The sequence below is a fragment of the Furipterus horrens genome, unplaced genomic scaffold (assembly GCF_987537825.1).
Source record: "Furipterus horrens unplaced genomic scaffold, mFurHor1.1.pri manual_scaffold_12, whole genome shotgun sequence".
Classification (NCBI taxonomy): domain Eukaryota; kingdom Metazoa; phylum Chordata; class Mammalia; order Chiroptera; family Furipteridae; genus Furipterus; species Furipterus horrens.
Window position 1 is genome coordinate 72,337,365 of NW_028327182.1, and position 27,666 is coordinate 72,365,030.

Consider the following 27,666-nt stretch of genomic DNA (forward strand, 5'->3'; position numbering starts at 1 on the left):
GCTCCTGTGTGTTCCTTACTGTTTCTGAGAGGGCAAACTTGGCTGGTTTCAAACTTTCCCTCTTTGGTGTACAAGTCCACCTTATTTGTTTAAAATGAGCACATGCCAGTTTTACAAACAAGCAGAGGAATTTTCCTTATTAAAAACTAAACCAAGACATTACTATAGTTGTTAATTCTTAGTGGTGAGAAGTTGAATGAATTGCTGTTTTCTTTCTTGTCTTTATCTGTATTGTTTAAAGTAAAACAGACCCATGGGCCCTTGGGTGGCATAGAATTAAGTACCTCACCTCTCCCAGCACCATTTATGGCCCCAGGGAGTAAGTGGAGGGGCTTGGATGGCTCTACACAATCTCCACCCCAATAGGGTGTAGGTAGTCAGGACACATGTGAGGGGTGCTCCCAATGCCTGTAGGACCAAAGTGTACAACCCTTGCAGCCAAACCCCCAAACTAAGAAGCTGGTCCATCCCACAAGGCAACACCCCACTCTCACCTTCTCTTCTTCCCTTCTTTCCTTCCCTATATTCTGGCCATTTTGTTGGTTGATGGGATGGGGACAGAGACTCCGGCTATGGAGTGAGGTGGGACACAAAGTTAAGGCTGTGCCAGATCCCTTAGGTGATAGAGGCCCTGTTGCCTGCCTCTTGGCCCCTCCAGCCTCTGGAGATGCTCGGGTCTCTGCGTGCCTCCAGAGGAAGAGGGAAGGCATGTGCGCTTGGTTCTGCCTACTTGGCATGAAGAACAGTGGGCCCACCAGAAACCGTGGTAGAGGAAAAGTCTCCCCACCTCCCTGAGCATGAGCCATGACTCACTCGTCTTCTGACAAATCCCCCATATGCATCTGGGCCCGCTTCTCATCTCTCGTGGCACATGTGACCACCTGTGGGAAGCAACAGAGGCCTTTTAGGGGATTAAGTGGGGTAGAGAGTCAACCACAGGCACCAGGCTGAACATGCTGGAACTGCCTGAGGATCAGATGGGGATATGAAGACTGCACTGGCCCTGAGCATCAGCCCACAACACTGGGCACCATCAAGTGGACATTTCTAATTAAGGGACTCTGATCAAGGAACTGTGCCCATGTTATGGGCCACCATGACCTCTGAATTGTAGATCAGGAGACATGGGCGATTAGTCCCCACTCTGCCACAGGCTGACCCTCTTTGAGTCCTTAGACCTGTGGTGCCCCCATGGTAGCCTTGTCAGGAGTTAGTAATCAGCTCTCTTCACTATGCAGCATGTTCTGAGAGCAAAGAGATAAAAGGTGCAACCTGGGAAAAATAACTCCCAGGCAGAAATTTTAATTTGCCAAGACAAAAAAAAAAAAAAACTTCTAAAAAGATAACTGCTCACTACAGCAGAAAAATGGAGAAAGACATCCCAGAGAGCCCATTGGTTCAACCATTTCTCTTAACAGAAAATGATGATGGTGCTGCTGCTGTTGAAAGTGATGATGGTGATGATAGGGATGATGCGATGATGGTGGTGATGATGAGGATGATCGTGGTGCTGGCAGTGACTAGGGTGATGGCAATATAGTGATGATATTGATGATGATAATGGTGGTGGTGGTGGTGTTACGTAGCACTGAGGCTTTCTGGTGACCAGACATTGTTTAAGAGCTTTGCAAAACAATGCTTGGGTGTGGATACTACTAAGATTCCCATTTTACATGTGAGACAGCTGAGGCACAGAGAGGTATTGTGACCTGTTTGAGCATTTACCGCCAGAGCTGAACGTGGAGGCCAGGTCTCCTAATTCCTAAGCTTATGTCCTTTCTACCACCCCAGCATGGTCTCACAAGAAGTTCTTAGGGCCCATGGGCACCCCAAGTGTTGACTCAGTTTAGAGAGTCTCTGATGGTGTTGGAAAGTATGCAAGTTAACTTCCGGCCAAGATGAAGGCATAGACAGACACACTGAGTCTCCCTCCACAACTAAGAAGGAATACAACTACCTCAAAACTAGAAACAACCAGAAGTTCCAGAAAATCAAACTACATGGAAGTCCAGCAAACAAAGATATAAAGAAGAAATACTCATCCAGACAGGTAGGAGGGGCGGAGCTGGGGCGGAGAGGACATGGTGTGGTGGTGGCAGTGACAGCAGCAGCAGTGGGCAGCTGTGGCAGGCCAGTGGAAAGTGCAGCCACACATTTTAAAAAGTCAGGAGGGACACTTGGGGAGCATTCCCAGCTCCTCACCAGACCTCACAGCCCATGGTCCCAGCACCAGGGAAAATCAAGCCTCATTGCTTTTGACTTTGAAGACCAGTGGGGGTTGGGGTGGAGGCAGAAACTGCCAGTCTCAGCAGGGTCTGCTTGTTTAAAGGTTCCCCACGGTCCTAGAACGTCTGCAGACCCACCCACTCTGGGAACAACAACAGCCAGGGCAGCAGCTAGAGGAGCGCCAGTCTGGTGAGGAAGTGGAAGAAGTGCTTGGAAAAGGGACAAGTGCTGGGCTGGTGGCATTGTTCCCTCTCGGACCCCTCCCCCACATACAGTGCCACAACGTGGTGAAACAGATCGCCCTGTACTGACGAATCCCTAAGGCTCTGCCCCTTAAACATAACAGAAGCAACAGCTCTACCTGGGACGTGGAGGCAAACAAACACAGAAGCCTGTCAGAATGAGAAGACAGAGAAATATGGACCAAAAGGGGAAATGAATCAAGGTTCCAGTGGGAGAACTAAGTGACAAGGAGATAGCCAACCTCACAGATGAGGATATAGACAACCTAACAGATGCAGAATTCCAAACACTGGTGATAAAGATGCTCATAGGCTTGAACAGATATGCTTGAGTATGGTAAACACATAAGAGAAGAAGTGAAATGAAGGAAAAGCCACACATAACCAATGGTGAAGGGAAGGAAACCAGGGTTCAAATCAATGATTTGGAACATAAGGAAGAAAAAAATCAATGATTTGGAACATAAGGAAGAAAAAAATCAATGATTTGGAACATAAGGAAGAAAAAAATCAATGATTTGGAACATAAGGAATAAAAACAGTCAACCAGTGCAGAATGAGGAAGAAAGAATTTTAAAAAATGAGAAAAACTTCCCAAATTTTGCGAAGGAGGTGAACATAGAGGTCCGGGAAGCACGGAGGGTCTTGGGCGAGCTGGACCCAGAGGGGACCACACCAGGATGCATCATGATTGAGATGCCAAAGGTGAAAGATAAAGACAGAGTTCTGGGGGCAGCAAGAGAGAGGTGGAGAGTTGCCTACAGGGGGCTGCCTATAGGACTATCAGCTGATTTCTCAGAGGACACTTTGCAGGCAGGAAGGGACTGACAAGCAGTATTCAATGTGATAAAAAGTAACCTACAATGAAGATTACTCTATCCAACAAAGCTATCATTTGGAATGGAAGGGCTGATGAAGTGCTTCCCAGACAAGGTAAAGCTAAAAGAGATCATCATCACCAAGCAATTATTACATGAAATGTTAAGAGACTTATTTAAGAAAAGATCAAAACTATAAACATTAAATTAATAAACTTACAGCTATCAATAGCTGAATCTAAAAAATAAAAACAAAATCCAACGAAGCAAACCAGAATAGGAACAGAATCATAGGTATGGAGATCATTTGGAGGGTTATCAGCTGGGAGGGGGGAGGGGGAGAAATGGGGAAATGGTGCAGGGACTAAGAAGCATAATCAGTTGGTACAAAACAGACAGGGGGATGTTAAGAATAATATAGGAAAGGGTGAAGCCAAAGAACTTATATGCAGGACTCATGGACATGAACTAAGGGGTGGGGGATTGCTGGAGGGAAGTGGGGTACTAGCAGAGCAGAGCAAAGGGGAAAAAATTGGGACTACTGTAACAACATAATCAATAAAATATACTCAAAAAAAAGAAAGAAGAAAGAAAGAAGAAAGAAAGAAAGAAAGAAAGAAAGAAAGAAAGAAAGAAAGAAAGAAAGAAAGAAAGAAAGAGAAAAAGAAAGTTAAATGAGGAAGGACAGGAAAGGGGAGAGGGTGCCCTCCAGCCCTTCAGGCCGGTCCTCAACATCTTGAAGCTTTCTTGATGCTGTCAGTCCTCTCTTTGGCTCAGCACCCAACACACATGTGCACAGGGCCAGTTCCCTGGACAAGCCTCGTGGGCCCTGAGCATTTCCTGGTAGGTGGTTTGGCTCTGTTGTGTGAAGGCTTTTTACCTCCTCAGCATGGTCTCCCAGATCAATCTCCACAAACATAGATGGTTTCTGTGAATGGAAACCAAAGAGACATGGATGACAGGCTTGGTAAGCTTGAAAGGTGAGCAGACTTCCTGGGAGGTGGAGTGGGTTCCTGACCCTGGGAGTCAGCATCTGGGTGGTTACCTCTGGGACCACCAAACACTGGCAATACTCAGTGGGAGCTCCTGGGAAGTTAGATAGAGAGCTGCTGGCAGTATGGATGGCAAGGTGTCTATGGGCCAGCTCTGGCAGATGAGGGGGTGGGAAGAATATGACCTTCCTGCCTCTCCCTGCTCACCTCCCATTAGGTCCCTGAGACCCCAGAGGGTTTCTCCCACCTTTACCCTCTGAAAACCATGGCCTCCAGGGGACAGGCCATGTCCAGATCTGGGGCAGCCCCTCCAAGCCCACCCCAGACCAGCTCAATTAGAAAGCACCTTTAACTTTGCCTCCAAAATCTACGTGGGACCCCACTTCTGCTAATTGTAGACTCTCTGGTATATGAAAAGCTCAGGAGCTCAGGTGTTGCTGCCCTAAGATCTCTCACTGGGCACCTGGGCTCAATCCAGAAAGTTTTTCCAATGGTAGCACCTCAATCAACAGCAAGACAAGCATTTGGTCTTGGTTCTGATGAAGGCCTCCCAAGAACTCCTGGCATCACACCAAGAATGTTGTAAATGCTGGTAAAACACATCCAGCTACCTCTCTGTTCCCTGTCACATGGATTAGGAAGGAGAATGACAGCCACCTTCCCTTAGAAAGTGCCCTGTGCCAATTTCTGCCATAGTGCTGACATGTCTCTGGCCAACACATCAGGGTCTGGGGCTTGAGGGTGTTTCTCTGAGCCAAGATCAAGCTAAGTGTTGCCTCCTGTCAGGGACCCACATGCCTTTAGCAACTGTACTGTTTGAAGTTAGGATGCCCCAGCATGAGGCCATCTGGAAGACTCTCTGGGGGTCAGGGAGGACTTGGTCCAGACTATATACCATGGTCCTGTCAAGACAACTCAGGACCACATGTCCACAGTGTGCTCATGGCCTCCCCTTCCGACTTCTGCCGCCAAATTAAAAAGCTCTTGCCTCTTTTTCCAGAAGGTCTTCCAGCTTTAGGGACTCTGACTCCTGTTCCTGTAAGAAGACACCAAACAGGTCAATAAAGGTAAGACTCCAACCCAAGGGACCTCAGTGCATGGACGTTAAAGGACCATGGCCTGACCTTGGCCTCCCGGGTGCATTCATCTGTGTTCTCATCTTCTTCATGCTCCTCCTGGTTACTGCCCTCGAAGTCGCCCTTCGCACCCTCTGGTTCCAACGTTTCACCCTTCTGGTCCAGCTTTTCACTCTCCTGGTCCCACTTTCTGCTCACATGGTCCAGCTTTCCAAGGGCGTCCTTGTTGTCCTCTAGATTGGCCTGACTGTAGAAGTAGAGCCAAGGGTTTGGAATAGGGGTCGCAGCTTCAGGATGACACCTTTCTCCCTCTTGGGCATCAGGGAGCTCTGGGAACAGCTCTGGCCTGGACACATAGGCAGAGGGACCTGAAGGTGCAGGGCCTCCCCCTCCCTGAGGGCAGGTGGGTTGGGGGGTAGACAAGGCAGGTGACTTGCAGAGGTACCGAGGACAAGGCAGTGCTACTCAGATTGCTTCTGTCCACACCGCTGCACATCCAGACCTTTCCCAACATGAGGCCTCCAGCAGGCCCAGCGGTCTGGGATGACAACACCTCTTTGACTCTAGGGCCACAGCACAGCTAGAGGGGCTGCCTTGGGAAGTGGGTGTGGGGGAGGGGATAGGCCTGGCAGCTGTGAGAGCCACCTTCATTCATTCTGCCTCAAACCCTCCCATCTGAGCCCCCAGGGTTTCTCAGGACACCCCAGGGCTCCTTCAGGGCCCCTAAGTCTTGACCCTGGTGCTGCCCCCACTTCCTACCCGCACCATCTGTAGAAAACCACCCCTGCCAGACAAAGCCCACCTACCAGATGGTGTCTTCAGTGTCACTTTTTAGGTCCTTTCCCTGATCTTCAGACTCTGCGGAGGAAGGAGCAGTTTGTCATAACACTTCCATCGTGTCGTCTGGGAGTGCTGCTGGCCCGCGGCCCCGCAGCTCGGCCCTGCAAGGACGAATGGGCCACGCCTCAGGGCGCTGGGTGCTGGGCCCTCTGCAGTTCTGAGCACTGAGGTGCTCAGTGTCAGCCTAATGACTAACGGCTACAAATAAAGCTCGACTCAGTTTCTATGCTAACAGGTTGTCTCCTGATTTCCTACCCCAGGACGATACCCACTCTGCACACAGGCCCATCCCCCATGGTCGCTCCAGGATTTCTGCCCTCTTTAGGCAGAACTCGGGGTAAAGCATGAGGGAGAGAGGGAGAGAAACATCGATGTGAGAGAAACATTCATCAGTTGCCTTTCTCACACACCCCCAACTGGGGACCTGGCCCACAACCCAGGCATGTGCTTTCACTGGGAATCTTAACTGGTGACCTTTCAGTTTCTGGGAGCACGCCCAATCCACTGAGCCACACCAGTAATAATTTTGATGGAAAGCCTTGCCGGGGCACCTCTAAACAGCCCCTATCTTGGAGAATTCCCTTACAGAATTTTGTTGTTGGATCAGCTACTCCAGGCCTTCCATTCAAAGTTGATTCAGCTCATAACCCTCATGCTGGGGACACCTGCCTGGCTGAGGAGGCAATGGCCTGGTTCCCAGGAGGTGCCCTGCATCCTGATCCTGCTTCTTTCTCTATGTGGTCTGATTGGGCAGGTCCTCACACTCTCTCATGCTGTCCCTCCCCCAGAACATCTCCCCCGACCCCTGCCACCTTTCAATGCCATCCCTCCTGGGGACCTGGGCATTCCTGCCCAGTGTTGAGCCACCTGCGTCAAAGGAAGCTTTTCATCATGGCCAGGCCTTCCTAGCACTCAGCACATGTGGCCTTGGGCTGTGTCGCTGGGCATTTTCTTTGTCTCTGACTGGTCTGAGTTCCCTGTGGACAGGAATTAGACATTCTTCATGTCCTTCATCTGCAGTGTCCAGACAGGCTCAGGGATATTTGCTGACCTGTGCCTGTGCTCTCCCTAGGCAGACACTGGCCACACCAGGAACAAAAAGCCCTGAGAGCAAAGGGCAGTGGTGTGAGGGAGGGAGTGGGACAACTGTGTCTTCAGAGAATATTTTAGAACTTGGTACAATAGTCCCAACTGACATGCAGTCTGAATATATTAAATGGAAAATGCCAGAAATAAACAATCAATAAAGTTTAAATTGTGTGACATTCTGAGTAGCATGAAGAAATCTCTCACTGTCCATCTCCATCCTGCTTGGGACCCAAATCGTCCTTTTGTCCTGTGTACCCACGCTGTACATGCCTCCAGCCTGTTATGCTCTTGGTAGCCACTCTGGTTATCAGATCCACTGTTGTGGTATCACACTGCTTGTGTTCAAGGAACATATACCTTAATTACGGCTCCAAAGCACAACAGTAGTGATGCTGGCAATTCAGACATGCCAAACAGAAGCCATAAAGTGTTTCCTTTAAAGGAAAAGGTATGTACATGTAGGCACAAACATAGTATATAGAGCTCAGTACTTGTCACAGTTTCAGGACACTGGGCGTCTTGGAACGTATCCTCCAAGGACAAGGGGTTTATGACTGTAGCTCTCAAGACATCCGTTAGGGAGAAAAGGAGCAGTCCAACCACAACTTCAGCTAAGAGGACTGGAACGATTCAGAATCAATAGTTGTCAAGCAGAGATTTAAAAACTGACTTTTTTTGGAAAATTCTCAGCAGTCTACCAGCTTATGTGTATGCATGTGCATGTACATGTGCTTACATGTGCCTGTTTTATTTTTTAATTATATATTATTATGATATTACAGTTGTCCCAGTATTACCCCCTTTGCTGCCCTGCACCTAACAACCCCCACTTCTTCAGGCAATTCCCCACACAATTGTTCATGTCCATGGGTCATGGGTATAAGTTCTTTGGCTACTCCATTTCCTATACTGTACCTTACATCCCCATGGCTGTTCTGTAGCTACCTATTTATACTTCTTAATCCCCTCATCTCTTCACCCATTCCCCTAAACCCCCTCCCATCTGGCAACCATCAAAACCCTCTCAGTATCCATGATTCTGTCTCTGTTCTTCTTGGCTTAGTTTGTTTTTTAGATTCAATTGTTGATAGATATGTATTTAATACCATTTTATTGTTCATAGTTTTGATCTTCTTACTCTTAAATAAGTCCCTTTAACATTTCATATAATAAAAACTCCTTCGAAGACTTCCAGCCAAGTTGGAGGCGTAGACAGACACGCTGCGTCTCCCTCCACAACGACCTCAAAACTAGAAACAACCAGAAGTTCCAGAAAATCAAACTACATGGAAGTCCAGCAAACAAAGATATAAAGAAGAAATACTCATCCAGACAGGTAGGAGGGCCGGGGCCGGGGCAGAGAGGACACGGTGTGGTGGTGGCAGCAGTGGCAATAGCACCAGGCCAGTGGAAAGCGCAGTTACATGTTTTAAAAAGTCAAGAGAGACACCTGGGGAGCATTCCCAACTCCTCACCAGACCTTGCAGCTCACGGTCCCAGCACTGGGGAAAATCAAGCCTCATTGCTTCTGACTGTGCAAACCAGTGAGGGTTGGGATGGAGGCAGAAACTGACAGCCTCTCAGCAGAGTCCACTTGTTTAAAGGGCCCCCACGGTCCTAGAGCATCCACAGACCCACCCACTCTGGGAACGACGGCCAGGGCAGCAGCCAGAGGGGTGCCAGTCCAGTGCGAAAGTGGGAGAAGTGCCTGGAAAGGGGGCAAGTGCTGGGCAAGTGGCATTATTCCTTCTCAGACCCCTCCCCCGCACACTGCACCACAACGTGGTGAAACAGGTTGCCGGTTATGACAAATACCTAAGGCTCTGCCCCTTACAATGTAGTAGGAGTGACAGCTCTGCCTGGGACATGGAAGTAAACAAACACAGGAGACTTCCAGCCAAGACAGAGGCCTAGACTGACACACTCCATCTCCCTCCACAACTAAGACAAAATACAACTACTGCAAAACCAGAAATAACCAGAAGTTCCAGAAAATAAATGGAAGTCCAACGTATGAAGTTATAAAGAAGTGGTGCTCATCCAGATAGGTAGACAGGGCGAAGCCAGGGAGGAGAGTTCAAGCTGTGCTGTCCGTGGCAAATAAATAAACTTTTTATCAGCGATGGAGGCAGGACAATGGTAAGCACAGACACCCATATTTAGAGGGAGGCGAGAAGCACCTGGGGAGCACCCCTGGCTGCAGACCAGACCCATCAGCTTGCGATTCCAAAGCCGGGGAAGGCAGACCTCCATTGTCTTGGACTGTGAGGCCCGGAGGGGGTGGGGATGGAGGAGGAGGCTCCCGCTCTCTCAGCGGAGAGTGAACGGCAGGAATCCATCTTGGACCCCCACCCCCACAGAAAACGCCACAGCGTGGTGAAACGGGTTGCCCGGTTGTGATGAATGCATGGGGCTCCTCCCCCTATAGTGTAGGAGGTGTGACAGTCCTGCCCAAGAAGCAAAGGTAAACACAAAATGGTCAGGATGACACAGATCACAGGTAACACAGCTGACCAGACAGCAAATGTCTAATCTAATGAAGAAACAGATAGGAAATCGTTCTGAGGCACAGTTCAGAGCTTTGGTTATAATAATGTTTACAGACCTGACAGCAGATCTTAAACGAGACAGGGAAGGAATGAAGGCTAGTCCTGCTGAAATGAACAAAAACACATACAAAACTAGTGGTGAGGGAAAGAAAATCAGGGATCAAATCAACCAATCAGAATATAGTGAAGGAACAAACAGTCAACCAATACAGAAAGAGGAAACGAGTAGTGAGGAAAACGAGGAGAGGCTCAGAAACTTATCGGACAGCTATAAGTGAGCCAACATCCGAATCATAGAGGTGCCAGAAGGTGAAGAAGAAGAACTAGATGTTGAAAAATTATGTGAAACAATAATGAAGCAGAACTTCCCGAACTTGGGGAAGGAAATAGACATACAGGTCCTGGAAGCACAGAGTTCCAAAAAAACTGGACCCAGGGAGAACCACACCAACACACATTATAATCAAAATGTCAAAAATTAAGGACAAAGAGAGAATCTTAAAAGCAGCAAGAGAGAAGAAGAGAATTACATACAAAGGGGTCCCAATAAGACTATCAGTTGATTTCTCAAAAGAAACTCTGCAGGCAAGAAGGGACTGGCAAGAAATATTCAAAGTATGAAAAGCAAAACCTACAACCATGATTACTCTATCCAGCGAAACTGTCATTCAAAATAGAAGGGCAGAAAAAGTGCTTCCAGCACCAAGTAAAACTGAAGGAGTTCATTAGATCCAAACCACTGTTATATGAAATGTTAAAGGGACTTGTTTAGGAGAAAGAGGATCAAAACTATGAACATTAAAATGAAAACTGTATCACAACAACCAACAACAGAAGCTAGGGAATTGAAACAAAGACAGACTAAGTAGGCAATGAGAGTGGGAAAAGAATTATAGGTATGGGGGACATTTGGGAGGGAGGTCAGTGGGGAGGGGGAAGTGGGGAAAGGGAGGGAGATGGTATAGGAATTAAGAAGCATAGTAGGAAGGAGTGGAATAGATAGGAAGATGTTGAGAAGAACTATATGAACAACCAATGGGCATGGACTAAGCTGGGGGGACAACTGGAGGGAGGGGGGTCACTGGGTGGAGGAGAACAAAGGGAAAAGAAATTGGGACAACTGTAATAGCATAAACAATAAAGCATATTAAAAATAAAAAATATATAAAATAGAATAAAAATAAATAAATAAATAAAAACTCCTTTAGTTTTTCTTGTCTGGGAAGCTCTTTATCTGCCCTCCTATTCTAAATGATATCTTTGCTGGGTAAAGCAATCCTAGTGGTAGGTCTCTGATTTTCATGACTTTGAATATTTCTTGCCAATCCCTTATAGCCTGCAAAGTTGCTCTTGAGAAATCAGCTGACAGTCTTATGGGAACTCCCCTGTAGGTAACTAACTCTTCTCTTCCTGCTTTTAAGATTCTCTCTTTATCTTTAACCTTTGGCATTTTAATTATGATGTGTCTTGGAGTGGGCCTCTTTGCATCCATCTTGTTTGGGACTCTCTGTGCTTCCTGGACTTGCATGTCTATTTCCTTCACCTAATTAGGGAAGTTTTCTTTCGTGATTTTTTCAAATAGATTTCCAATTTCTTGCTCTTTCTTTCTCTTTCTGGCACCACTATGATGTGAATATTAGACTTCCTGAAGTTTTCCACAATCTTTTGTTTTTTTGGATTGTTTTTTCTTCTTGTTGTTCTGATTGGTTTTTTTTTGCTTCCTTATGTTCCAAATCATTGATTGGATTCTTGGCTTCATTCACTCTACTGTTATTTCCCTGTAAATTGTTCTTTATTTCAATTAGTGAATCCTTAATTTCTGACTGGGATCTTTTTTATGCTGTTGAGGTTCTCACTATGCTCAAGCATCCTTATATCCAGAGTTTTGAACTCTGCATCTGATAGATAGTTCACCTCCATTTCATTTAGTTCTTTCTCTGGAGTTTTTATCTGTTTTTTCATTTGGGCCATGTTTCTTTGTCTCCTCATTTTGGCAGCTTCCCTTTGTTTGTTTCTATGTATTAGGTAGAGCTGCTTTGATTCCGTGTCTTGGTAGTGTTGGCCTAATGTAGTAGGTGTCTGTAGGGTCCAGTGGCACAGCCTCCCCTATCACCCAAGCTGAGTACTGGAGGTGTGCCCTTTGTGTGGGCTGAGTACACCCTCCTCTTGTAGTTGAGCCTTGATTGCTGTGGGCGGGTCAATAGGAGAAATTTACCCAGGCTACCCAGCTGCAAGGGTTGGCTTTGACCACTGACCACCAACCTCCACCTTCCATGGAGGATCAGCTGTGCAGAGCAGGGCAATGTTGCTCTGACATCTATAGCTATCCACTGGGTATGCAGACTCTGCAGTTTCCCAGGTGGTGCAGGCCAAGGTCAGCCCCAACCTGTGTTTTGCCCGAGGCCACCCTGCCTGGGCTGTAAAGCAATCTGAGATGGCTGCTACTTGTGCTGGGCTTAGAGATTCCCAGGAGAAGCCTAACTGTAAATCTAGGCTGGCTGTTGCTAGCGCTGGGCCTTGGGCCACTTAGCAAGAGGTATGGGGGCTAGGGGTTCACTGAGGTCAGCTGTTGCTTGTCTGATAGGATTTAGGAAGTTCTGAAGCATGAGCCAAGACCAGCCATTCACATGGAAAAGTCACTGTTAACAGCTTGGGTGGGCCGTTAAGTTGGGTGACGTGGAGTCTCAGGGGATCTCCAGGGCAAAGCAGTGTTAGCGAGGTTGATGGAGTCTCAGATATGGCACCTGCCTGCCGGCTCTGTGGTTTTGTGTCTAGAGGCTTTAGAAAAGGGAAATGGCCTTTCTGTCCGAGAGAAAGCTGTCCCCTAGCTCTCGCCTTGATGCCAGACCATTCAGTTCCTCCCTGTATGCCACTGGTGCCTTTTAAGCTGCTACCCTGGTGCTGGAGCTCAGAGGAAGTGAGTTTGAGCAGGTGAGTCTGTCTGTGGATTCTTTAAGAGAAAATGCTTGGGACTCCATAAGTTTCTTCTACCTATTGAGTCCCTGCTGGTTTTTGCAGCCAGAAGTTGTGGAGACTTCTCTTCCTGGCACTGGAACCCGGGGTTGGGGGACTGGGACTCCTTGTTCCCAAGATGTGCCTCCCAAATTTTTATCCACCACTTGTGGGTTTGGGACCAGCTGTTTCCACATCTCCACCCCTCCTACCAGTCTGGATGGATGTGGCTTCTTTAATTCCATAGTTGCCAGATTTCCATTCGATTTAATTTCTGATGGTTCTGAGTGATGGTTGCTCTATAATTTAGTTGTAATTTTGATTTGGTTGTGTGAGGAGGGGAGCTGTGTTTACCAATGCCTCTATTTTGGCCCATATGTGCCTGTTTTAGAAGACAGGGGACTGTCCCAGGCAGGTCTTCAAATCCTGCTCTTTCTATTATGTACCTGGCAAGAAGAAAAGAATCAGGAAAGAGAGACCCGATTTTTATTTCTCCTACTTTATCATGTGGACCACAAGGCCTGAAGCAGCCTTCCTTGGCCTGTGGCTGGGGAGGCTTCCTGCTCTGCACCCTCAGGCTCCTGAGAGAGCAGTCCAGCCTGGAGGCTCTGGTGACTATGCACCACACAGAGGCCTTCCTGCCATCCAGCCCATGGCTGGCATTATCTGAGACATGCTCTCTGTGTCTACTTGCAATATTTCCTAAGCAGACTTAGGTTGACTTCTTTTGGGAATGTGGCTCCTCTTGAGTGAGCCTGGGAAAGTGTGGCCATGCGCAGAGCTTGAACAAGAGGTGGAGGGGTCACACAGCTGCCCTGCCCTGCCGCTGGGCCAGCACGTCCTCTTTCTCCTCAAACGACACATCTTTGGATTATTACACTAGAGAAGAACAAGTAAGTTTATACCCCCAACTCCTTTATTTTTTTATCCTCACACGAGGACTTTTTTTTAGACTTTTTTTCCATTGTTTTTAGAGAGGAAAGAGGAAGAGAGAGAAAAAAACATCGATTGGCTGCCTTTCGTACATGCCTGAACTGGGGATTGAACACACAATCTGGGTATGTGCCCCAAGCGGGAATCAAACCCACAACCCTTTGGTTATGGGATGACACTACAGCCGAGACACAACCGGCCAGGGCTCTACCCCTATTTCTTAAAATTGCCCCTAGGGCTGAAACAAGCAAACTGTATTCCTGTTTACTGTTTACTGTGTTTCATTTCTGTGGCCTATCAACAACCTCATAAAAGGCCCCTTGCTGGCATGAACTTCCCAGAAGAACCAGGCTGCTAAGTGCACCAGCAAATGGCTGTGTTAGTCATCGCAGTCCTTCAGCCCAGTCAGGGTCCTGCTGCTCTGAGGAACATGCCACAAGAGGCCCACAGAGGGGAGACCCCATGTTAGCTAACATTCAAGGTGCAGGTCCACATAAGGACAAGGGCGTTTCAGGACCCATCCCCACTGCGGCCACACCATGGCCTTGCTTGGCACATTTAGAAAAATCCTGGAGAGGCAAACATGGCCTAACATAAGGTATAAACATACTCACTTTACAATTTAAAATCTACACTAATGCCCAGCATGACAGGCAGTACCATCCCCCACAGGCTCATGGCTGACCACAGGCCCTGGGAAATACCATGGTTCCCTGAATCGGATGTCACCCAGGGTCTCACTATAAACCCAAGACACTTCACATGCTGCCTTTCCCAAGGCAATGGTCTTCTCCATGTGTCTGATGGCTTTGCAGGCCCATGGGCTCCCTGAGGTCCCAGTCAGTCCTCACTCACTCCATTCTGCCCCCAGCAGAACTTGCAGAACAAGCTGGCCTCACCAGAGCCCCAGACTGGTTGTGTCACCTGAAGACCTGTGTTCAGTGTTCACCACCTTGGCATTCAGGGTTCCCAGCAGGGGAAGTGGGGACTAGGAGGGAAGCTGCTCAGCACCAGGCTGTGGCCCCTACCTAGCTCTTTGCACAGCTTCTGGATGCATCTCAGAAGGTCCCCCTTCTGGTGCAAGCCACCCATGCTCCTGCTCCTCTGCAGCTCAGTCACCTCTCTGGTCCCCTTGAGGTATCCACTGGCCACCCCCAAAGGAGGGGCCCCGGCGCCTGACTGGTGCTTCCTGTGCATGGAGGTGGTGTCCTTATCCATCCTCCCTTCAGGTCTCAGGGAAAAAAAGAAGGAACTGGCCTCAGATAGACATGGCTTCCGACCTCTCCTGAGGCGAGCAGTCCAAGAGTGTGTCTAGTAGGCGCCTGTTGCTAAGTGTCCCCTGTGACATCACTGCAAAGTCAGAGGTCAGAGGTCATCTAGAGCAGCCCTTCACTTAGGCTGCGGGTTTGGAGATCAGGCTTTTGTGGGTCCCCCTCCTTCCAGGCCATTACTGGCCTGTCCACCAGAGAAAGAAAGGGGGACTAGGCAGCTAAGGGGACAAAGGTGGCATAGATCCAACTGGGGCAAATGGACAAAGGACTCTGAGCAGCAGTGAGGCTGATGAGGTGTTCTTTCTCTGTGCTCTGCAGAACAAGAGATTCACTTTGGCTTCCAAAGGCAGGGCTGTCTGGGGGTAGGCAGTTTGAACCGTGCTGACAAGAATATGCATTTAAATCTGCATTTGCAGTCTGCATTAGCTTGCTGGTACTGTCATAACAAAGTACATGGCCTGGATGGCCTAAACATCTCCTTTCTAGATTTGGAGGCCTCTCCTTGGCATGTAGATGGCAGTGTTCTCCCTGTGTCCTCGGGTGGTTGACCCTCTGTGCTTCTGAGTGTCCTAACCCCCACTTCTGTGAGGACACCAGTCACATGGGATTAGGGGCCACAGATGACTTCCTGTAACCGTCATTGCCTCCTTAAAGACCCAATCTCCAAATATAGTCACAGTCTGAGGTACTGCTTCATCACATGAGGTTGGGGAGGGGGCATAATTCAGCCCATAACACAGCCTAACAGATAGTTTCTGATATCCCGTTCGAGCACACAGTCTTTTCCTTCAATCACCTAAGGCCATGGGGGACAAATCATAATGGGTGCTCTTCCCAAGCAACCAGCTGAGTGCACTTGGGGAGCCGTAAATATTCAGAATGAGGCCAGTGACTCCCTAACTCCACTTGCACTTTCATCCCCGCAAACAAGCTTATAGATCTTAGTTCAGGTCACCCATCCAAGGGCCACTGCAGGGACAGATGTGGTGCCCTCATACTGAGACATTCTTCAGAGGCACCTGCTCCAGTCCAGAAGGCTCTCATCTTGGAGAGCGCAACCGATGCAAGTCATGGCAGCGGAACACTCAGGGACAGCTGTTTTCTTCAGGTATCAGGTTTTCTGGAGAAAGAGCAGGTGGAAACAGCCAATGGTGACCTGTCACCAGGGGTCCAGGGAGAGGGGCTTCTGGTTCCCCAGTGTCTTCTCCTTTCAGCCCTTCCATCTCCTCCCACAGGGGCAGGACTGCTCAAACCTCCTGATCCCCTCTGCTGGGCCTGGGCCTGGATGGGAATATGAGGTCCTGGCCCCTCGGAGCCGCCCTGTGGTCCTGCTGTGGGAGCTTACGTCTGAGCTGATTGGGGCCCGTGGTCTCTCACTCCCCACTCGGCACCTTCGCTCGGCACCCCTGCAGCCCCCACCCAGCCCTCAGCTGCCCCTACCCAGACCAGACATGAGGGGCCGGAGAGAAGCAGCAACAGCAGCGCCTCTGAAGTCCATGCCCCTGGGGAAGGAGGCTGACCACCACTGCCCTGAGCCTGGGGCAGCAGCACCCCAGAAACGTCTGATTCTTTTCAGAACAGCTGACCCAGGTTGGAATTTAAAAATCAATGGAATGAAAACCAAATGGAGAAAAGAATAAGGAAATGAGAAGATGCTTTCTTCTCCCCAGAGATGGAGTCTCCCCCTTAAGAGCCCCTGTTATGCATCTAGCTCCTCCCTCTCCATCTTTGGGGGTATTTCGGGGGGAACAACTGCCTCTGCTCAATGGCTCTGAAGGCCTGTCACCCTCCTGCTCCTACTGTCTCGGGAGGCTGGCCTGCCTAGGTCCTCAAGCGGGCAGCCACTGCTGTGTTCTCAGACAGTAACACGGGAGCCTGTCTTTCTCATCCGCGTTGAGTTGGACCGCCATCTCCATCCATACCTTCTGATGGCCCCCACATTGCCCAACCCCACACCTTTCCACCGAGAGCATCATGGTTTCCAGCTCAGCCCAAAACCCCACAACTGAGCCTAACCTGTCAGAGGTCCCTCACCTGTCCTCGGGGGGAAGCTCACCTGTCATCACAGGTACATCATCCAGTTCCCCACCTTCCCGGCTCCACCATACACCCCCATCTCCCACGTGTGCAATTATCAGTGGGCATTCCTGGGAAATCAAGCCAGTCCTCAGAAAGAATAAAACGTCTGTTTTAATTGGCTGGTAAAATACATCACAAATCATTAGTATCTTAGAAACATTAAGTTACAAATCCATGTTAAAAATTGCAGTTTGATGAGTGTCCCAAAGTTTTTTTTGTTTTTTGCAACATATTTCTCCACCATTTTTTGTGACAAGTAATGTTTCTATCTGCCATCTAGACTGAGTCTGAAGGACAGTCCTTGCAAACAAGAACAGAGATGGACACAAGAACACATGACCTGCGTGTTTGAAAGTGCTTTCCAAAGCTGGTGCCTGCAGCTATGAGGACCATCTGGAAAAAGGAAGCAAAGAGCTCCCCCTGCATTAGGACCCCCACCCCAAAAGAAAGGAGCCCCCACTGCTGCTCCTAAGGGCTTCACAGAAACACAGAGCCATACTGCTCCTGGGGCCCAGGGGGCATGTGCACAGCCCATGATTTTTTCCCTTCCTCTGTTTTCTTTTAATCCTGTTTATTGATTTGAGAGAGAGAGGAAGAGGGAGAGAAAGGGAGGGGGAGAGAAGGAGAGAGAGAGAGAGGAGCATCGATTGGTTGCCTCCCACACGCACCCTGATGGGACTGAACCCACAACGTAGGTATGTGCCCTGACCGGGGATCAAACCTGCAACATTTTGGTGTGTGAGATGACGCTCCAACTAACTGAGCCACCTGGCCAGGACCTTTCCTCGCTTTCTTTGGAGGACCTGTAACTAGCTTCCATGAGATGCACCCCATTCCCTTTTTCACCCTACTGTGACACCTTCCCCTTTAAAGAGTCCAGGTTTGAAGATACTGAGTTATTTTATACCAAAGAGCTAATTAAAAAACGTTAAGGAAAACAGTTTGAAAATAAAGCACATTTCTATTTTTAAAATCTTCCCCAAACTTGCACAAGGGGTGGAAAATGTGGATTCTACTTTTAAACCCCACTGACAGCAAATGCAACTTGTGCTTGAAGTGGGGACTGGGCGGACGCCCAGCTCAGCTGTCAGCAGCTTGAGGAGCACCCGCACATCCGCAGGCCGTGGGTGCGCTGTGGCAGCCAGCAGGGGTGAAACTAACCTCTGGGAGAGACATCTGGAACCCCTGTAGAAGAACCCTGTACCCCCAAAATATCAACAGCATCCTCAAATTGGGATCTCCGTGCACTTCTGCACATTCCAGCCATAAAACTGACCCTCCAGCCAGGAATAACACCAACACCAAAAGCCCAAACCAGGCAGCCACCTGCCCGTGGGCGCTGGGACAGCAGGTTCATAGAAAAAGAATAATGCTCTCAAGGCCCCGGCTGTGTGGAAGCAGAAGGCTCCCCGGTGCAGGCACCGCGGAGACCAGCAGAGGCAGTAGTGCACACGAGAGAGGCAGGGCGAGAGGGCGCCTCAGTCCAGTAGGGTCAGGTCAGGGCACCTGCCCACCAGCGTGAATAAAGTGCGTGGCAACCACAGAAGCAGCCCCGGAGTCTCAGAAGATCCATGAGCTTGACCCTTGTCATCTGTGCAAGTGGAGGAAGTGTGGATCCCTCTGCTTCCTCGCTCTGTTCTTGTCTTTGTCTCCTCCCTTCCCAAAGACTGCGGCTTTCCTGGTGCCTCACATGACACCATCCTGGGACAGGATGTCCTCCGGGCTTTAAATGGAATGGGTGGAGATCTCTGACTGCTGCCTGATGTAGCTCTGAAAACTCTTATCTCCGATGGGGTGTTCCCTGCAAAGGGAACAGGGGGGAGGGGAAAATGAGGCACTGCCCCTCTATCCCCAGTGCTCACCTGCACTTCAAGAGTCTTTTTTTCTATCTATACATGTGATGTGTATTCTTTGTAACAAATATGAGAAATACAGACATGCAAAGGAAGAAAGAATTAGCCCAAAGCCACCTATGGAAGTACCCACTGTGACCCTGGCCTCGGTGTGTAGGTCATATGTACACACATGATGGTGTGCAATGCACCCTTTGTGTCATGTAATCCAGTGTTCCAACAGTTGGTGAGACTTGCGTTACCCTCCATTCTCGGAGCAGCAGGAGACACGCATGTTGGCTGAACTGTGTGGGTGCAAGGCCAACAGGGTGCAGAAGGGACGCAGGCAGCCTGGCTGAGTCTGCCACCTCTGCACCCCCACCCCTTCTCACAAGTCGCATATGGGGGCCAGTCCAGAGCTGGCCTCCAAAGAGAGAGCAAAGGTGCAGAGCATGCTGGGGGCAGGGTTACTGGCCCAGGAAAGCCTAGTTTTAGAAGGGAATGGGGTGGGGAGGCAGGAGCGGGGAGGGGCGGGCGAGAGGCGCTGCCCTCAGGACACTGCCCAGAGGGCCCTGCAGAGTGTGAGGCCCTGCTCTGAAGCAGCCAGGAAGCCTGTGCAGTCCCCACGCTGCACACGGTGGCTCTAGGGCAGGCCCAACACCCTCCTCTTTGCTGGACCTCCCCGCAGTCTCTTCCCCGGCTGCCCACACCCTTGCTGAGACTTCCCACGTAACTGGGTGCCATACTCACTGGCTCCCGTACTTGCTCTTCTTGAACTTGTCCCTTTTGTACTGGGCATGCTCCTGCTCCAAGGCTCCGACCCTGGCGATGACCTGCTTCAGCGTCTTGTAGGTCTCCTGGGGGTCGTCGATGATGAACGTGGAGTACTCCTCCTGCTCCGGGCCGTCGTACACAGATCTGCTCCCACAGGCTTCTGCATGGCCGGGGACAGGGCAGGAGGTCAGCGCAAGTGGAAGCACCCAGTCAGGCTGCTCCTCGAAACTCCTCCAAAGCAGCCTCCTCAGGGAAAGGCTGATCATTCACATGCAAATGCACCCAGAAATAGAAGCCACTCCCACCCCTTCAGCCAACACCAAGGTCCTGGCACTACTGAACACAGGAAAAGCCTGTGGGGCTAGAGAGCCAGGGCCCCAAAACTGAGGCTTCTGAGGATCCAGTACCCCACATGCCAGGCCCCAGCCCCCCTGTCTGACCAGCCCTTCTCCTGGGTGGCCTGCGTCCATCCATGCCCCACCGGCTCACCAAGCCAGGAGCAGTGGGTGTCTGTCTGCTCCTGGACACTGGGCCATGCTGGCTCAAGGGCCTGTGGGATCACACACGGTCAGTCTGGGGAGAGCACATCACCTCTCGGCCAGTCTGTGCTAGCAGTTTCCTGAGACCCTCATCATTGCCACCTGTTCAGCAGGTAACTTTCTCGTCAGGCCCCTCACTCCTGCTGAAGACCACGCTGCAGCCTTCAGTCATCCACAGGATGCATCCAAATATCTGAACTGGAGAAGCCCCCATCTTGTCTCCAAACACCTGGCCCAGGCCCAGGCCCAGGCCCCTCCCATCTGTCCCCAAACACCTATGCTGGACCCTATACTCCAGGGCCACAGAGAGACCAGGTGGGAAGACACGTGCTTTGCAGGGCACCTGGCCCAGGTAAGCCAGCATCAAGAGGGGTCCTCGCCCTCATCCGTATTGTTTGTTCATTATCATAGAAGCTCTGGAGTCCGCTTTACTGTCTTAACTTCCTACTCAGGGGAAATCTCTCACTTCTAATTGAAAAATCACAAGTCTGTGCAAAGGAAAACAGAAAACGTGTAAAACTTCAAAGGAAATGGGAGTATGCCATGAGAAGGTTAGGAACTCTACACATGAATGATAACAGAGCGAAGAGGAGGAGGAGGAGAGGGAAGAACGGTCCAGGGGCTCCCAGAGCGCTGAGTGTGAGCTCAGCCTTTGCCTCTTTTAAGTGAAGCACAGGGTTACGGTCTCTGGGGTCAGGGTGCCTGCATTTCCTCCTTCAAGCCACTGTTGGTAACTGCTTGGCTTTAGGCAAGTGACTGAAGCTCCAGAGCCTCGGTTAAACCTTCTGGGAAATGGGGACACCGGCACCTCAATGAGTCTCCTGGCCCCAGGGCCCAGCAGAAGTGTGAGCTGTGGTTGCCGCTGTCATAAAGACAGAGGGAGGGGACAGATGCAAAGGAATGTCACAGGCACCATGGACAGGTCAAGAGAGCTAAGACCTGAATGAGCAAATGTTTTGTGAAGCTTGTTAAAAAAAAATAGAAGCAAAAAGGTATTTCCCATCTGCAGTGTGGATGCAGAGGAAGAATCACCAAAGGCCCTGACAGGAGAGATGAACGATGGTGGTGGTGACAAGGATAAGGACACAGGCCACTGAGACCCAGCCCTTCTCAGCTCTGCACTCTGTGCTCACTGCTCCATGGAATTTATTTCATTCAATCTTCAGATTAAGCCAGTGGAGATGGTGGCAATTCTGCCCCATTTCGCAGAAGAGGACATCAGGGCTTGCCTGGTGCATGACTTGCCCAGTTCCTCTCACAGCAAACACCAACTGGCTCTGAACTGAGGCCTCCACATCTGGGAAGAATCCCACCCCAGGGCACCAAGGGCATGGTCTGTGCAGTGAGTGCTAGGAGTGACCAGGAGGGGCCCAGACCCTGGAGGAGGTCTAGGGACTAAAGGTGGGTGAGTGGTGTTAACTGCTAAGACCACGAAGAAAGAGGAGTCCCTAAGCCATGTAGCAGATGCAGGCTCCTTGAATGGATTAGTATTGATAATAATAAATAGATTATAAGCTAAGCTCAGGAAGGAGAAACTAGGACATCAGCTAGAATGGCTCACAATGAGCACACACTCGCTGCATTTCCTCTTTAATAAGGTCTATAAAACCAAGACTGAGGGAACTGTCAAGAGTGTGTGCATGTTGACTTCAGCAAGGCAACTGATGCACTTTTATAAAGCAGCCCCAAAACAAGATGCAGCATGAGATAATGGACAGTTAATCGGATGACTACGGCTGACCCCCCACGGTCCCAAGGACTACAATGTCCACCAAATAGATGCCTTCAGAAAGCTATAAACAATAACACCACAAGCAGAACATGGAGGCTCAGAAGGGTTTATAGGCACATCTTAAGAGATCTTGTGGGCTTGGTTCCAGACCACCACAATAAAGCAAATATTGGAATAAAATGAGTCACACTAATTTTTTCGCTTCCCAGTGCATACAAAGGTTATGTTTATACTCTGCTGTAGTCTATTAAGTGTGCAATAATGTTATGCCTAGAAAAGCCAATGTACATACCTTAATTAAAATTATTCTGTCGCTAAAAAGTGCTAATCATCATGTGTGCCTTCAGATAGGTGATCTTTGTGTTGGTGGAGGGCCTTCCCTGGACTTGTAATAAAGCCAAGCACAAATACGTGAGGTCTGCCTGTACTTCCCGGAGCCGTCTCTGCAGAAAGCTCCGAGTATTACCCGGATCCTGGCCATGCATCCTCAAAGTTGCCTGTGATCTGTGTGACAGACGCTGGACCACATCCTGCCCTTACCTTGCATCTTCTCCAGTTTGTTCATGTACAAGTTGAACAGGGAGTAGATGCGCTCCGTCTCTCGGTCCCCATCAATGTCCAGCTGGATGTTGGCTGGGAGGCCGCTGCCCAACACAGTGAGAAGTATGGAAACGCAATGCTATTAATCTTGGTATTGATTTTTTTAAAGATCACTAAAGACAATGGAGTGATCCAACAGTGAACTTATCCCCAGATGGGGCTGGGGCATCTGTGTGTGGTTTGTGAAATAATTTACAAGCACTGAGAAGTGACTGCCCGCAGTCTGCAAGGACTGGCGGTCTCTCAGGACCCACAGATATTCCAGGACAGCAACCAAACAAGACAGACTTTTATTTTGTTGTGAAAAGAAATGATCCAGAATAAAAATAGCCCTGACAGGCGCACATAGGCCGTCTGTCCTGAAGGATCAGTTGGCTGCCCCAGGTAGGGATAAGCAGGTCCCTCTCTTTCCTGAGGCTATGGTGGGTTCCTGCTCCTGCCAGAGTGTACAGCTGCGGCCCTTTCCCTGCCTGTCAGGGGAGCCTGTCGGTCACAGACTCCTGGGTGGGACCCAGCAGGGACTTATCCCCAAGTCTCAGCTTCTTTGTCTATGAAGCCATGTTTTCTATTCCCACCTCCAAGAGGTTTGGGGGGATTTGTCACAGCCACGACCACAACAAACAGCAGTTGTTCCTGTTCTCACAAGTCACATGGGACACAGGGACCCGCCAAGCTTGAGTCACTAGCCTCCTTCCAGGATGGTGGAGATGAGCCTCTAAGGACCTTCAGGAGGCCCAGCTAATGGCAGGGCTGGGCAAGAAGGGCGGCAAGGTTTCCAAAGGAGAGGGGTGCCAGTTGGAGAAATCAAAGGGGGTGTAATCAGGACCGTGGAATACTTCCACTCTTCTTAGAAGCAGCAATACAGCAAAACTTGCCCCTGGGAGTCTTCTCTCTTAAGGGACTCCCCCTCCTTCATTGCCCACCCACTCCCCAAGGATGGCTCTGATGCCCATAAGGGACAGGAGAACTCAAAAAGGCTTGGGGCTCCTGCCAGTCTGCACAGAGTCTTCATGAGGATGAGCCCAGGGGCTGCCTTGGATGGAAGCTCCTAGACCATTTAGAGAACAGCCTTGGAGACTCAGCCTGTATGTGTGCAGTTTGCGGAGTGGGTGGGGACTGCATTTTAGCTACAAATTTGACTCCTTGACCCAACTTCCTCATAGGGTGCACAAGCCAGATCACTGCGGGGTCACACTGGGCAGCAGGGAGGGTCCAGGAGGCTGGAAAGGCGCAGACCTACCCGGTGCAGGGGGAGCAGCCGGGGGCTGAGTCCGAGGAGGCCCTGCAGCACAGCCAGTGGCCGTTGAGGTAGGCGGAGGGGTGGTAGACGGTGAGGCGCTTCTTGTTGCACTGGCTCACTTTGGTGAGGATGTCGATCCAGGCCTTGGCCTCCACGCAGTTGTTGGCCTGGATGTACAGCGCTCGCTCAGGCTGGATGACCTGGAACATCTGAGGAGACAGAGAACGGGCTCAGGAGACCACCCAGCAGGAACCACAGGGGTCATTTTCTTCTGCCTGAACCACAAGACTCGTCATTTTCAATGCCTACAAGCCCATGGGCTACAGTAAAGGGTCTGAAACTGACCCAGAGGCCCACACAAGTCCAGCAGCTGCAGTGAGTGCAAAGGACTTTCTGCTGCCCTTGAACTTAAAAACAGAAGCCAAAGTCCTCGCCTTGAGGCACACAGGAGCAACAGGAGCCATGGGGCACTAAGAAGGCCAATGTGGCCCAGCTGGGCACCCATGGTCAGCCTGGCCAAGGCACTTCCCTTCCTGGGGCATCAGGGGTCTGCATCCAAAAAGCGAAGAACAGGACCCCTTGTCCTGTCCATGGGTCCTCCTGAAGCTGCCTATGGCTGGTACATAAATGGCCTGGTTCCTTTGGGTTCCCTAATTTTTTAAACTGAGGTGGGCTCCTGTACAAGGTACATCAGAGATCATCTTGCCCACCTTCCTGTCCTCATCCCCAGATCTGCCTCAAGGGCTTGGCACATGCTGCTTCTCCATCTGAAAGGCCTCTCCCTCCTCCACTGACCACCCCTTGGGATGCTTCTTCCTCATTCCAGGCAGGTGCTACTTCCTCCATGAGGTTTCTCAGAGCTTCCACTGCCTTTCCTATGTATTATTCATTCAACAAACATTCCTGAGTACCAGATACTGTACTAGGTCCTGGGGACACAGTGAGGGCAGACTTTCAGCCAGCAAGATAAAGTGATCACTAAGTGCAGGGGGCTGAGTGAGGGTGCAGCCTAACTGGGGGCAGGTTGGTATAGAATGCTCTGAATGAACAATCCTCTAAGCTGCGTGGGAAAAGCAGGGATGGAACGCGCCCTGGGCAGCAGGGACAGTAGGTGCACAGATCCTGGGGCAGCAGAGTCAATAGGTGCAAAGGTTCTAGAGCACCGGGAGGGTTGGGTTCTCCTAACTGGAGCAGGACAGCTGCAAACAGAAGGGGCGGTGATCAGGGGAGCGGGCCAGGCAGAGCCCTGGAGGCTCTCAGGCTGGACTTGTCAGGGGGTCCGAGGGGAGGCCAGGAGTCAGGATGGTACAGAAAGAAAACACTGGCGGGGTGTGCACCAAGAGGAGGAGGGAACAAGAGTCAATGGATTCTGGGAAAGGAGTTGTGAGTCCAAGTTCCTGAGTGAATGGTCGCCCTGTCCCACCTGGTACACACACGCACTGTTACACAGGCCTGAGTGTGGCTTCAGTCCCCGGGGGAGGAGAGCCTCTAGCAGGAGGCATCTTGGCCTGATTGTTCTGGCAGGCTGGCCCTTGCAACAGGGCTCAAAACACAGCAAACCTTCAAAAATGTCTCTCAAATGGAACAGGACATTAGCCTAGTGGTTAGCGTCATGGGAAGCTGGCTCAGAGAAAGGCAGCAGGAAAAAAACAGGCTGGTGAATAAACAATGCTAAAATTAGGGAATTATTCTAAACCTAAATTAAGGGCCTGACAGAGCAAAACAGCTCACAGATGCTTCCAGGACAGTTTCCACATTTGCATCCTTCCGTGGATATGTGAGAATGCCACCAGCTAAAGGCACGGTGTTCCCAGACCCCCACCCTGGAAAAGGTGGGCACAGACATGCTATAGGAGCCACACACTAAAGGAGGCGGGCCTTCCAGCTCCTGGAGCAGGTATGATGGTGTAAACATCCCTCAGGTCTGGGAAAAAACCCAGATCTGCCATGGGGCCACCTGCTTGCCCAAGAAATGGTCTCCAATAGTCCTGGGGAAGGACAAGGAATCGAATTCAGAACACAGTGCAGGGCAAGCAAGAGCTGCTGTCTGCTAGCTGAGCATCCAGGGTAGAGCCACCTCTTCCATCTGTCCAGCAGGCTGGGGAGCTGATCTCAGACCCAGACAGAGATGTAAGCACCTTATGACTCTTCAACCCTGGCCCAGCCAAAACAGATCCAGTGTCCTCAACAGAGCCAGTGTGGCCTTGGTCTCCTGCCAAATACTGGACCATTGAGTTGTGCCAGTGAGTGAGAGGCAGGCAGACACAAGAGGAGAGGGAAGAGGATGGGGCAGATCCCTTGTCCACTTCCGAGAGGCAGAGTCTGACTTGAGGTCCTGTTCTATAATCTGAGAACCTGGCATCTGTGGCAGAGCCTGCTGGGTTGGGGAAATGCCGCTGGATGCATGGAGGCATCGTATAATGGACCAGGATGCTATGTAGTGTTTAAACAGGCCATCTTCCCAGGGCAACGAGACTCCAGCCCCTAAATAAGATGGGGCCCTGCGAGTCCTTACAGTCCTAACAAATAAATGAACCAGCCTTCCCTGCAGGGAGAAGGAAAGCTATGCCCAGGAGAAAGCCAACAAATAGTGAGGGAAAGATGGACAGAGCCCGAAAGCCGCCGTGGATGGGGAAGAATCTGGGGAGGAACAGACACAACACAGTTCAATGTATCTCCCTGTGATTCACAGATCAACTATGCACTGTGCCTCCTGGATACACCAGGCAGCCCAGGGCGCCTCTGGGATTCCCAAACATACCCACAGGCCACCTGACACACCCAAATTAAGGGATGTCCACAGAAACTGGCCTGTATGCTTCAAAAATGCCAAGGCCACGAAACAGGGGTAAAGAATGAGGAATGTTCCAGATTAAAGAGATGACTAAGAAATAATGGACCATATGGCCCTAGCTTACATGGCAGCTGGGGGGAAAAAAAACAGTATAAAGAATGTTATTGGAATAACTGGAAAAATTTAAATATGGGCTGTGTATTAGTAGTACTGTTGCATCTATGTGGGGTGTCCTGTCTTTGGTAACTGTATGAGATTATATAAATGTCCTTGTTTTTCAGAAACACACTGGAATGTTTATATAGTCCAGGAAAAAAATATGTACATCGTACATGGAAAGAGATAAAAAGGTGAATGAAGGAATATGCTCAGCAAATGGGACACTCGGTTAGGGGACATGGGAGGTCCTTGTTCTAATCCTGTGACTTTTCTGTAAGTTCAAAAATAGATCAAAATGAAAAGTTTCAAAGAAATTCCACGTGGCCCCAGAGACTGTCCCTGGTGTCCTTTAGCAGACAGTCCCTGGACCCCTGAACCTATAACAGTGGAAAATTGTAATGGTGGGAATTTGTAATCCAGCCCACCATTCTTTTACATTGTTTCTGTAAGTACTGACTCTAACATGTAGCTTGTAGGTGAACAGCATGTTTGTATAAGAATCCTAGGAATTAACTTCAAAAGATACAGACCCTATCTTCAGGCATCTCAGCTCCCGGAGATTTGCTCACCGTCAACTATGGAACCAGGGTGATGTGAACCAAGGATGACATGAATCCAGGATGATGCACCTGGACCATCACTTGCCTTATCCTCTGCCTTCACTGAGAGGTGGAGATGGGCTTTATGACATGAGTCCCCGTCTTCCAGATGGCCAGCATCTACCACTAAACCACTTTCCTAACATCAGCACCTGCCTCTCGAGTGTTGGCTTTCATAGCAGCAGGCAGCCGGACCTGCCTTGGGTTACAAAGCCACCAGAGAAGCCATCTTCCTGCAGGTTCTTCCTGCCCTGGCCCATCAGGCAGGGAGAGCCAGGTTGCTTTGCTCCAAGGTTCTGAAGCAAAATCACACAGTGTCTTATGAACACC

General features: G+C 49.9%; 2 protein-coding genes across 3 annotated transcripts in view; both read right to left on the bottom strand.

Annotated features, from left to right (window-relative positions):
- Positions 1-809: 809 nt before the first annotated feature.
- On the bottom strand, positions 810-6,490 carry CUNH13orf46 (chromosome unknown C13orf46 homolog). Its single transcript, XM_090258215.1, has 4 exons — positions 6,450-6,490; positions 5,403-5,601; positions 5,267-5,314; positions 810-881 (listed from the first exon to the last, which is right to left on the bottom strand). The coding sequence occupies exons 1-4, from the start codon at positions 6,488-6,490 to the stop codon at positions 810-812; spliced, it is 360 nt and encodes a 119-aa protein (XP_090114341.1).
- Positions 6,491-17,155: 10,665 nt separating this feature from the next.
- RASA3 (RAS p21 protein activator 3) overlaps positions 17,156-27,666 on the bottom strand; it is a 121,486-nt gene continuing 110,975 nt past the window's right edge. For both annotated transcript variants that reach the window (XM_090258919.1, XM_090258920.1), the window contains exons 21-24: positions 23,785-23,993; positions 22,485-22,588; positions 19,650-19,833; positions 17,156-18,868 (exon numbers count right to left, since the gene is read on the bottom strand). In XM_090258919.1, the coding sequence (XP_090115045.1) occupies positions 18,793-18,868; positions 19,650-19,833; positions 22,485-22,588; positions 23,785-23,993 (573 nt within the window). In that variant the 3' untranslated portion in view covers positions 17,156-18,792. The remainder of the gene's footprint in view (positions 18,869-19,649; positions 19,834-22,484; positions 22,589-23,784; positions 23,994-27,666) is intronic.

What these genes read in the sequence shown, in the direction of transcription:
- CUNH13orf46 (XM_090258215.1), bottom strand. Translation starts at nt 6,490, where the DNA reads ATGGGGGATGGGCCTGTGTGCAGAGTGGGTATCGTCCTGGG. An exon ending in AATGCACCCGGGAGGCCAAG is followed by an intron (nt 5,315 to 5,402) that starts GTCAGGCCATGG and finishes GTCTTCTTACAG; the next exon opens with GAACAGGAGTCAGAGTCCCT. An exon ending in AAGACCTTCTGGAAAAAGAG is followed by an intron (nt 882 to 5,266) that starts GCAAGAGCTTTT and finishes TGCTTCCCACAG; the next exon opens with GTGGTCACATGTGCCACGAG.